Genomic DNA, 12,217 nt, shown 5'->3' with positions numbered 1-12,217 from the left:
TATTAACTGTAGGGTTAGGACCTGATCTTGAACTACTTCAAGTTTATAGCTTTTCACATGTAAAAAAATTCATTGACTTCACTGGAAGTAGCAATATGTAAATGTAAGTATATACTTGAGTCTGTCAGAATTGGAGACTTTTTAAAATTGCTGTTAAAACCAGCATTGTTTCTAAATAAATGTTTCTCATGCCCTGACTCAGAAAAGCATTAAAATACATACTTAAGAAGAAGTACTACTTAAAATCACCTTCAGAAGGAGTGCTTTTCTGAATCACAGCTTCCTTAGTGCTGCTGGAAACATTCATTAAGATTGTTTCAGAAAAACCTGAAGAGGTAAGAAAGTAGTTACAGCTTTGCCTTAAATTTACCTGATAATGTTGGCATGTATGTTTATGGTGGCATTCTGTTCAGTTGGTCATTTCATATCATACATATTTCACAAAGATTTATTTCAAACATTGGTTTTTCTTTGTTAGCATCTCTGTATGAGTCTGGTTTCTTAGAAATTCCTGCTTTTTCTATCATCAGTGCAGTTTCTGTGCTGAGCAGGTCAAGATTACACAGCAGATAGAATATAGTGTGTCATGGCTGCATTAGTACTTTGACTATGCTTACTGCTAGTGGAGTTCTTTGTATTGATCAGAAAAGTAAAGACCAGAGGCAAAACTCTGTTACCTTGGAATTTGATTTTAACATTCTGCCTTTGATTTTGTTCTTTGCTGCTTGTAAACCAAATTTTTCCTAGCAGCAGGCTTTTCAAACTAAGTCTGAAGGAACTGTGTGGAAGATTGCTTACTGTCACGATATTACTCTAGCTCAATCTTGGACTTCAATAATATGAATAATGCGTAATTGATACTTATAGTTTTCATGTGGTTAATGCAATATGTAGAGTTACCATCCCTTTCAAAAGGCACATCTTCTAAAATCGATTAGGCCTTCTCATGTTTACTGTAGGAATGTGATCTGTATTCATTTGTCATGGAAAATGTATTTCTGAACAAAGACTGACTGAATGTGTGGTCCTTTGTGATGTAACTCTAATTGCATGGTTAATTAAAGGGAGAATATATGTGATATTTTAAACAGAAACCTGGCTGGCAGCAGATGGCTGACTAAGATTGAATTGGAAGAAATGTTGTTAGAAAAACTGTCAGATGATGATGTAAGTAATTAATCTTTCTAATCTTAAGGAGGCTTGTGTCTTAAAAATATGGACTCTGGGTGTGTTTTTGGATACTGAAAGGGTACTATGTAGAAGCAGGTGCTCTTCAAAAAGATTTTCTTCCTTCTCGTAAAGTTGGTATGCTCACAGCACTCTCACATTCCTGTTGTCTTCAACAGTGACCTGTGTCGCTTTGTTTTATCTAGCACAGTACAGAGCTATTACGGGTTTTCCATTATCACTAACATAGTTTAGTTTCTCTCCTGGTAACATTATGAGGCCTAGAGCACTTGTTCCTTGTCATCTAATTATGTAGTCAGCAATGGAGTATAGCAACACTTCATAATAGAAATAAATAGTCATTTATTCTAATTACAGATGAAAAATGGACACGGCTAGAATCTCTGTTGCTTACTGTAGAGAAGGGGTGAATGTTCAAGATAGGAAACACAATGGATTTGTGTAATGGTAAACCTGCAGAGGGTTTCTGATTATTTAATCTTAAGGAGGACATGATAATGATAGAAAAATCACTGAGCAGGCTGATCAGAAGGAAGGAGTCCTTTTTCTTAGTGATTGGCTACAGAATCAAATATCAGAAACAAGGTACAAAGCTACGTAGATCTGTGGTCTGATAGAGATATCTCTTGTTATATTCTCCATGATATGAATATGGTGGAAGAGAGGAGGGTTTTACAGTTTACCCAGTGTCCGCAAACTGTCACTGTCTAGATATTGAGTCCTTTACATGCATCTCTGGGCATAAGACTATTCATCCTGATGTCACACGCTTTTTTTCTCACTTAGAGCTTTTTCCTACAGTCCCCTAAATAGCATTAGATTTTGTAACAGCAGGTTCAGTCTATGTGGCCAGCTTCAGCTTCCTTTTGGAAGCTTAAGCTTTTGAACATGATAGTACCAGAGAATATAACACTATTTGTGTGAGCATGCCAAGTATTTTCTCACCTAGAAACAGTGTTCTTCGATCTCTCCTGTCCTGTGGACAGAATCATTGCAAAAATAGCATAGCAGCAACAAGCATGCCCTTTGCTCAGTTGTCATCCAGAACAGTGACGTGGTGGTTTCGTTGTCTATGGGCAATGTGAAAAGGTCTCGAGCAGGTTGTAGTCCGTAAGCGTGTTAGAAATCGCTGTTGTAAATTCTCCATCCTGGTATATCCAGGAGACTTCCTCTGTCTTGCTCGCAGTAGAAGCAGTTATGACTTCACTGTTTTCAGTAGGTCCTGCATTTGCAATGCAACCCACCCTTCCACCCCTCAAAAAAAACCCACACACCAAAAAACCCAACTAAATAAAAAACAACCCCAAAACCTTTTACATACTGGCCTCTTGCATGTAAAACCACAAAGCCTCAGCCTATAGGAGCAAACATTGTTTAAATGTATTTGAAATGTCTTGTTATAAGCTACCATTCTTAGCTGATCAAATTCTTACGCTTTGCCATTGCAACAAAATTTTCTCTGGTCTTTGCATTATTAAATAAAATCAGAGCTGTTGATATTTTTTCCCTTTGCACTCTGCAAGTGAAAACTGTTGGAAGCTTTCTTCATGTAAACTCTCTATAATTTTAAAGTTTTTATATTTTTATATTTCTGCTCTTCAAAGGCTTTACCACATGTCTGTGTCATATTGATAGACAGAAGTAGCTTTCTAAGTGATGTCAGAGTTCCAGGGGCTACTGCTAGATTACAAGAAAAGTATTAATTCTGTGCGGAAGACTCTGGTAACAGAGAGAAGAAAAAAATACTTTTAATAACAGCTTGCAAGTAAAGAAAACTTCAAAAATAAGGTTGTCTGAAACGGATTTTTCATATAGATATAATAACATACCACCTTTATATGCAGTGACCAGCTGTTTAGTGCTCTTGCCAATAATACTTCATTACCGGACATCCCAGCTTTTAGCACCCTGTGAATGGGTTAACACAGTGGTGTTTACTCTTTAATCACATGTTGAAGAACTTTGGAGGGGGGTGTAAGGGGGAAGGAGAACCACACAGTAGCAAAGGATAATTTATTTCAAGAGGTTGCCCTTTAAGTCAAGTATCTCTTGAATTTTTAAATAGCTTGATTGTTCGGTTTTAAAGGAAATCATAAACATTAAAGTAACTCAGCTTGAACAGCCAAAGATAGATAGATAGGTATTTCCTGTATATATTATGAAATACAATCATTTAAGAGGTTCAGTTTAGTGAAATAAAATTATTTCCAAGTCAATGAACATGCTGACTTACTGAAAATGAGGTGAAAATTGTTTCCTTTTGCCATTTTAATAAAACAATAATAAAAGAATGAAGACCACCCCTCAATGTTTTATTTTTAAAAGTGAAATTTACTTCATTCGAATACAATAATCCTGTATTACAAAGAGGTTGGTTGTGCTTTGAATTAAAGTGTCATTGTTGCCTGAAGAATGAACTAGGTATCTTTAGTCACACAGAAAATGATGCATCTGCATGCTGTTCTTAAATCAGCATGTAGGTGCAAAAGTGTCATCTTGTCAGAAATCATCAATAAAAGTGAGGTAGGAAAGATCAATTATATAAAAATAGAGAGTTTTAGCAAATGCAATTACACTTCCATCCTTTAATGAAGTCTTGTTGTCTACAGTATTCAAGATTTATTCAACTCTTAGAAAAAATTGTGACGTTGCCATGTGGTGACATCGAGGAGAAGTATATACAAAAGTTTTCCATAGAAGTTCCTGTGCAATTACAGAAAGCAGTTATTGAGCCCTTGAAGTATGATGAGCGAGGAGTGGCCTTCAGCACCGGTGAAGGTAATAATTTCAAGTTAGTTGGTAATGATGTAGAAGTTTTTTCTTCTTCACGCTACTTTATCGTATGTACAACACTGCTGAATGCGTCGCTATTTCATTTTATATGCCTATGTGTATATTGCGTGTATAATTGTTCATTATGTTATGGCATACTAAGTTATGACATGCCCTGCTAACAAAGTGGAAGTTTCTGGCGCAGAGTCGATCAACTGTTTTTATCTGTATCTCTGTGCAATAGTAGAAGGGTCTGTAGAAGGTCTCTGTAGAAGGGACCCTATTGTGCTCCATGTTGTAGGATACAAAAGGACTTTCACTGCTGGCAGGAGTTTACTTGTACATAAAGAGCAGGGGACTGGGGGAGCACAAACACGTATGGAGAATTCCATGGATGTAAGAGTGTTGTTTAATATATAAGTGGCATGCTTAGACAACTAAGTAACCTTTATCATGACTTTCACAGGCAGTCCAGGAAAGGAGAATTTCAAAGTTGCGAAGAATAAATAGCAAGATATTCGGGTATTTGCAAACAGTTTAGGAAAATTCAAAGAGGGAATTCCTAAATTTCTTAAACATGTGGACAAACCACAGCCAGCATTATGGGACAGAGATGGGAATCAGTCATTCGCACTGAGACAATGGGGATGTTAGAGAGAAGCCATGAATGTATCAGATTCTTCTAAACACAGGCCGCTTATTTTCAGTGGAAGAACACATGATATATGAGTGACTGGCTAGAAAAAACAAATGTAGCAACAACACGGATAGGAAAGTCTGACAACTTTCTGGGCAAAGCATATGCGCATGCACACACTTTATATCTGTGCTGCACGTTGAAGAGGAATTCTAGTCAGCGATGACATTTGTTCTTAAGTAATCAAGTAAATGATAATAATAAAGGTTGCAGAGAATTTGAGGGGCAAAATGGCTAGAAAGCTCTGTTCTAGCTGTGTTGGCTTCAAGATGATGTGACAGCAAGGAGACGTGAGTGCACCAAACTGGGATTTAATCCACACTTGTTTCCATCAGTGTCTTCAGAACAGTAGTTACTGACATTTGATAAACATGCAAGCCATGTTATTTAAGAAAAGCAATCAGATTTTATAAGTTCAAAGAGTCTTTTTTGTGTCCCATCACCCCCCTAAATTAAGAAAAATGTCTAATTTGTTTCATAATTCCTTTATCAGAATTATTGCTTCCTTTGTGCTCAGAAGATTGCTCTTAGGCTTTAAACCATGACAAACCCTCTGTGCTAACTTGCAGCTAATGCACTTAGAACTAACTTTAAGTAGTTATTTCTCAGGAAACTATGCTAAATGATGCACAGGCGTTGCTTATACCAGTATAATTAAAGTGTTACCTTTTCCATGTGAATATTCCTAAACTTCTGTACCTTTGACGGATTTTTATGAAGTGTTTTAATATTACTAGAAACTGTACTTATGGCAAACACAGGTGTTCAACAAACTGTTTTTGTATACTGTGACATCACCAGGTCAAGAAAGCATCCAGATCCACTGAAGTTAGGGATGTAGAGTGTTAACCTCTACCTCCTCCCAATACACATTCCCCCCCATCCCTGCTCCTCCTTAATAGACATTGATTAAAAGATATTGAAAGCAAGTAGTTCATTGTTTGTATTTATTTGCTGCTCTTCTTGATTTTTTTGTTACGTCAGCCTCCAAAAAGAAACAGCTGGTACTGTGTGAAAGTGTTGATATTTGCTTAATTTCTTGAGCACTTGAAGTTCTGCTTAATATTGAAGCCACATTAACAGATTGGTTTTAATTTCTTTAAGGTACAAGAAAAACAGCAAGAGCTACTGCAGTAGTTCATGACAATGGGACTGGAAAAATTACAGTGAATGGAATAGACGTTTTACATTACTTCCCAGTGCTGCAGGACAGGTGAGAGTACTGTGAAGTGCTGTGTTCTTACTGTACTTAAATTATTCCACCAGAAGTCATGGCGCGCAATTATTTTTTGCTGTGGTGTTCCACAGAGTTGATGCTATGTTCTTGTTTCTGTGTAACTATCTGTTTTATGAAAATCAGTCTTGCTTTTCCTCCTAGTTTTCAGGAGTCAGTAATGTAAGAACCGATAGGTAAGCCTTGCTCTGTTTTTCTTGTCTCTCCCTTTCTGAAGGGATGTAAAAACCAAGAGCCTGGACTATTTGGATAGTTCAAATTTTGGTCCACTTAGAAAGGGTTTACAGTTTATTTTAAAAATAAATAACAAACAGTGTCTTTAAGTGTTTCCTGAGAGATTTGCAAATGGTATGCATGTGTAATTACTCTGGCATACAGTAACATAGTGGAAGCAAACAAGGTGAGACACTTCATTAAAAGCTTCGGATTTTGGAGGATGTGCACAGTCTGACACAGCAAAGACTTCTCATAAGGCTGACATAAGGTTTCTCTCCCTTATGTGATTTTTATTTTATATTCTGTTTTTTGAGCTCAAGAATAGAGTGAGAGATTTCTCAGTTTGAATATCCAGAGCTGACGGATCTTGGCATGTATAGATAATTAGCGAAACAAAAGTAATTGTAAAACTAGATTTAAAATACTTGCCATTGGCAGTTTGAATATGCTCCTAGCTGCTTATCTCCATGTATTTAGTTGATATCGGTAGGAAATCAGGGATATGAATGCCTTTGTAAATATTTACCTGAAAGTTAACTATGTTTTTGTATATGCTATGATAAGAAGTGTACATAGCATGTAACTTAATTGTTATATGTATATATTTAATTTTTATTATTTTTTTTTTTAATTTTTAGAGAACAGTTGTTATTCCCTTTCCAGTTTCTTGGCAGAGTTGGAAAACATGACATGGTTTGCACAGTCTCTGGTGGAGGAAGATCTGCACAGGCTGGAGCAATACGCTTAGCATCTGCAAACGCCTTAAGGAGTTTTGTGACAGAAAAGGAGGTGGAATTCATGAGGCAAGGTAGGAATTGAAATAATTTCAGTGTTTCTTAATGTATTTCTGGTAATTAACAGAATTAATACAAGGCTCATTAAGGATCAGATAGTGCAAATTTGAATAAATAATCCCAGTGAAACATTGTATATTGTATGAAAGGGATCTGCATTTAGTTATAAATTGTTTTCACTTGTTTCCTAGCATCCTTTTGTGTACATTTTGGATGACTTCTTGAGCACTTTTCCATCTGTTTGTGACCTCTCTTAGGTCTATTAACCAGCTACTATTGCCTCAACATAGAATCGCAAAACACGAATGTACATTCACGAACAAATAAATCTGGATCAGTCATTAGTGAGCTGTAAGGTACTAAGATTGTATTTCAGTTTACTTGGGTAGTCACGTCTTGTTCACGTTTAAAAAAGTTAACTTAAAACACTAGAGGGTTAGCTTTGAAGGGAGAGTAATGAGCATAAGCATATTACATGCAACTAGCTAGGCTGAAGGAGCTTCTTTCCTCACTTGCGTTATTTAGAGTTTAAAAGTTACCTAGGATAAGATAGAACTTATTTGGATAACCACAGTATTTGATGCTTCTCAGTGATTAGATACTGTTTTAAGCACATACAGAATTATGAACAGTGAGACAGTGAGCTTTTAACTATGTTCTTTCTGGGCTAGTAGGGAGAATACCTGTGTGTATTAGTGGCACAACAGCTGTGATTTTTTTTCACTCTATGGCCATCCATGGAAGTAAAGCTATCTTCATGCTAGTATCTTATCAACAAGTTTCTTTGACTATAGTTTTCCAGTACAGACAAGTATTATTTGTTGGGGGTACCCCTGTAAGCTGACATTGTCATGAGTTGGGTATCTGTAATGAGATCGACATAATTCTGAACATGTTTTGGACGTTGCCAAGTATACTTTGGAAACACTAAGTGTACTTTAAAGCAGTGGTCTCCAGAGTGAGGTGTATGCACCCTGGTGTTGTGCAAGATGATCCATTGGGGTGCATCTAATTTATAAATCAATAAATACACATATATTGGGGGTGCATGCTCAAAAATATTTTACTGATAGTAAAGTTTGGAGACCATTGCTCTAAAGGCTTAAGCAACATAGATATAAAACAATGCAGGATTTTTTAGTGGTTTGCAAAGTAAGATGTGAAGAATGTTCAGTTACTAAAGAAAAGTTAAAATGTTAGAGGATCTGATGAAATTACTTTTCGTGTGTTTTATATTGAACCCTTATCCTGCTAGATATTACAATTCATATGCAAAGTTATGGGCTGCCTTGAATCCCCCACATGTAGTATATCTGTAGTGTTAACTAATAACTGTAAACAAATGGGCGCTTTTCTGTGTTTTGTAGCTGGATTACTAACATATGACCCACGTGTGAAGGAACGAAAAAAGCCTGGTCAAGAGGGAGCCAGACGGAAATTCACCTGGAAAAAGCGATAAGTCTGATTAAAGAACGACAGAATGCTACCAGGATTTCAAAACGTACTGAATTATGATTTAAAACTATTTTATAAATATATTTACTAATAAAGACCTTTTCCATTACAAGTCTTATGTCTTCTGTTTAAAAAGCAACAAACAACTTTCTTTAAATTTATTTAAAATTGTGGAAAATGGTGGTGTGATTTGCCAGCATGCTAAATCTAAAATAGTAGCTTGAGTGCCAGCTTTTCATCTTGGCTCCATTGAAGTCAATAGTGAGTTATGAAACTGTTGGTGAATTATAACTTTTTAAAAGCAGTCTATTTGTTTAGTGACTTGACTGTCTAAACTCTGGAATTAGGCAGCTCCTAAACTGGTATTTGGACAACTTTGACATGCCTCCCTTTTTGCCTCACAGGTATTGGAGGATAAGTGACAACTTCCCACTTAAACTATGGTGGAGTTGAGAAACTAGCGAGAATGGTACTGACAATTGAGGGGATGTTGAGAGAGGAACAGTCACAGAGGGTAACCTTTGCCTGTGGAATCTGTTGTCTTCAGGATGCCTCCCTGGGTTAAGTAGGGAGTGATTCAGAGCAAGTACCTAAATTTAGGTGCTCTGAATCACCCTCTGGAGGAGTCAGTTTTTCTCTTCTTCCCCCAAATGCAGAAAGAGCTGGAGGGATTAGGCTGAAGTTAATCTTTCAGAATACTCTTCTCCACCCCTTAAATCTCAAGGGGCCTGATCAAGGAGGCGTGTTCCAAATATGGCTAATGCACAAAGATAGCATTGGACTCTTTGCCAAATACAGTCATAACTTTCTTTTTTAAAATCAGAAGCAGGAGGTGATGACAGTGCTGCCCACCTCCTGTCTATAATTGTAGCCTTCCAAAATAGATTAGTGGTTACAGTAGTCACCCAAAAGCTCAAGGTTTTGGTTTATTGCCAGCTTCTTTCCTGGGTCAGAGGTCAAATACATAGAGCTTTCAAGGAAGAGTATACCCTTCATCTTTCCCATAGGAACGGGGCTGCAGCAAAGAAAGAGAGTATAAGGTTCATCTCACCAGGAGAAAGCAAAAAAAAATATTCAACTCAGTAGTTTTAATAACAGGGCTCCTTACAACTTTCTTTGATTTCAGTACTTGGAATTCTTCCTCCCCAGCCAGATTTTCTAAGTGCTAGAGTACCTGCCCTGCTGCTTATTTGCTGTAGATCATACAAAAAATATCACACCTCAGGGGTAACAGAAAATGCTAGCAGGTCACCGCAAGTGATAAACAACTGATTGATGTGTATGGGTCATTATTTTCTTGAGCACCATTCAAGAGGGGGCAGCAAGTAAATAGATGTCTTGAACTGAGTAAAACAGAGAAGGTCTGAAACTTGGTATGCATCCTTGACTGATGTGTTTCTGATTCCTTGCTCCCCAAAGCCCCTCTGTGCTTCTTTTTAACTCTTTTTTTTTTAATGAAAGTACTCAGTAAACTTGAGCAAGATTTCTCATTGATAAAGTAGTTTGTCTCAGTCAAAATATGTGACTCTACAACTACCTGAAAGGAGGTTGTATCGAGGTGGAGGTTGGTCTCTTTTCCCAGCTAACAAGCGATAGGATGAGAGGAAATGGCCTCAAGTTGTGCCAGGGGATGTTTAGATTGGATATTTCGAAAAAATTTCTTCACCAAAAGGGTTGTCAATCATTGGAACAGGTTTCCCAGGGAAGTGGTGGAGTCACCATCCCTGGAGGTATTTAAAGGACGTGTAGATGTGGTACTTAGGGACACGGTTTAGTGGTGGAGTTGGCAGTGGTAGGTTAATAGTTGGACTCGATGGTCTTAAGGGTCTTTTCCAATCTAAATGATTCTGTGATTTGTCAAGTTGAATTCAACAGCTAAGGCAATTCACCTAACTCTTTGAAAAAAAAAAAAGTGGGGATTACATGAGACATGTTTAACACTAAGGCAAATACAAAATGGCTTAGTTAGCATTTCTGCTGATTTAACTCTGAATTGTTTACACATAGCAAAATAACTCTATATCATGTTTCAGTAAAAGCTGTGGCTTGTAATAAAAGCATTCAGTAAATATCCATGCTGGGACAGGTACCTAAGGATTCTTTTGACATGCCTATGTAATAAAAGCTATGTAAGCACGTGGACTTAAATGAAGGTGCTTGGAGGAGATTAAATAGTAGAATTTTTATGTTCAGACAAATGAAGATTGGTCAGTTTAACTATATTAATTTTTCTATGTCATTATTGGGCAATAAAGCTAAAACAGCACAACAACTTACAACATACAAAGTCTTTTATCATGTTTTAAAGGATTCCTTGACATTTTTCCTTCCAAAAAAGCATGGGCATGGCCTTTGGTGTTTAGACCCCGCAAAAATTTTAGGTAGGGTAAAGCTTCAGAATTTATCACAACCTTTTAGGGAATTCCCTAGAAATACTATAGTTAATGCTGTGCCACCAGGTCGCTTGCTTCATAGCTGCTTGCTCAGGATTCCAACTATAATTCTGAAACTCAGTCAAAAGACAGAAGCATTTTCAAAAGAAAAAAAATTGTACATATTTTCTACATTTTTCACGTGTATGAAGTTCCTCTCAATCATCTAGAATACGTGTCAGCATTCAGGAGAGAGGAGATGAAGAAATTCTGTTAAAGGAGGACTATTTCTGTAGTGTTAAAGTGGATCGAAAGGTGAGACTAGCATTTTTCCCACCCATTTTTACAGATTCATTAAAACTGAAGTATCTTATGGGAGAAATAAGGAAATTTCATTGGGGTTATGAATTTTCTTTTGTGACAGCAGCAGAGTAGTAGGATCAGATTATCAGTTCGAATGATCAGTTTTCACTTCCCGTTCCTCTCATTCCCTTGCATTCCCAAGGTTATTGATGGAAGCGGTCCTGAACGCCTACCTGCTGCGTCTGAGCCAGGCATCTCAGGTTTGAACCACTCGCAGCGTTGACCAGCTTCTCTTGCCACAGGATTTCAGAAAAGCATCCTGAGTGTGACAGGTGCTCATAGTTTAATGGTTAAAGTATTTTCTGAATGTGGCAAAATAAATAAGCGTTCTGTGCTTTCTGATCAACGTATGTAGTGATTCATCCAGACTTTTATGGTTTTTTCCACCACGTTGATGTTTTGCTTTGAGTTAAGATACCAGAATTGTCTCTAAGACAAATGGAATATATCTGTGGCATCGATTTGTGGTAGTGGTCACATTTCTGGAAATGACTGGAAACCAGTCAGTCAGAAGGTAAAGCTGTAAGGATGTTTCTGTTCCGTATTAATGCTGCTCTGTTACCACAAGATGGAGCAGTTTGCAATCTAATGAAATGAGCTGTTTTCAGAAGTGGGAAGTAGATACTTGGGAAAGAAATGATGATGAATCTTCCTTATAAATAGTGATTTTGTAACATACTAATACGAAAGTAAGTGATTGGGTTTCAAAACGGTAAATTCAGATTCTTTCCAGGATTTTTTTTCTCCTGACAAAACTTTTAGTGAAAAACAGATTTTTGAAAAGCAAATTTTAGTGAGAAATAATAAATGTCAGTTAATGCTAGTGTTCAGCAATCTCATTGCAATGTATAAGTAATACCTTCAAATTAATATGACAATGTTATGCTAAGAAATGCCAGCTGGTGTGTGAAGCTTGGAAATGGTACAGTAACATTGTGCCAATTGTCAGAATCACAGAATAGTTCAGGTTGGAAGGGACCTTTGAAGATCATCTAGCTCAACCCCTCTGCCATGGGCTGGGACACCTTTCACTAGATCGGGTTGCTCAAAACTCCATCCAGCCTGACCTTGAACACTTCTAGGCACGGGGCATCCGCAGCTTCTCTAGGCAACGTGCTCCAGTGTC

The 12,217-nt window shown here is 37.2% G+C and overlaps 1 protein-coding gene across 1 annotated transcript in view; it reads left to right on the top strand.

The window, feature by feature from the left end:
* Positions 1-8,468, top strand: part of MRPS9 (mitochondrial ribosomal protein S9) — a 33,476-nt gene extending 25,008 nt beyond the window's left edge. The window contains exons 7-11 of the mRNA XM_075092370.1: positions 1,092-1,167; positions 3,798-3,966; positions 5,762-5,870; positions 6,746-6,915; positions 8,269-8,468. Coding sequence (XP_074948471.1) covers positions 1,092-1,167; positions 3,798-3,966; positions 5,762-5,870; positions 6,746-6,915; positions 8,269-8,360 — 616 coding nt within the window. The 3' untranslated portion in view covers positions 8,361-8,468. The remainder of the gene's footprint in view (positions 1-1,091; positions 1,168-3,797; positions 3,967-5,761; positions 5,871-6,745; positions 6,916-8,268) is intronic.
* Positions 8,469-12,217: the final 3,749 nt, after the last annotated feature.

This window comes from Phalacrocorax aristotelis, chromosome 1 (assembly GCF_949628215.1).
Source record: "Phalacrocorax aristotelis chromosome 1, bGulAri2.1, whole genome shotgun sequence".
Taxonomy (NCBI): Eukaryota; Metazoa; Chordata; class Aves; order Suliformes; family Phalacrocoracidae; genus Phalacrocorax; species Phalacrocorax aristotelis.
The sequence above is the reverse complement of the archived record's forward strand: the minus strand, read 5'-3'. Positions and strand labels throughout refer to the sequence as shown.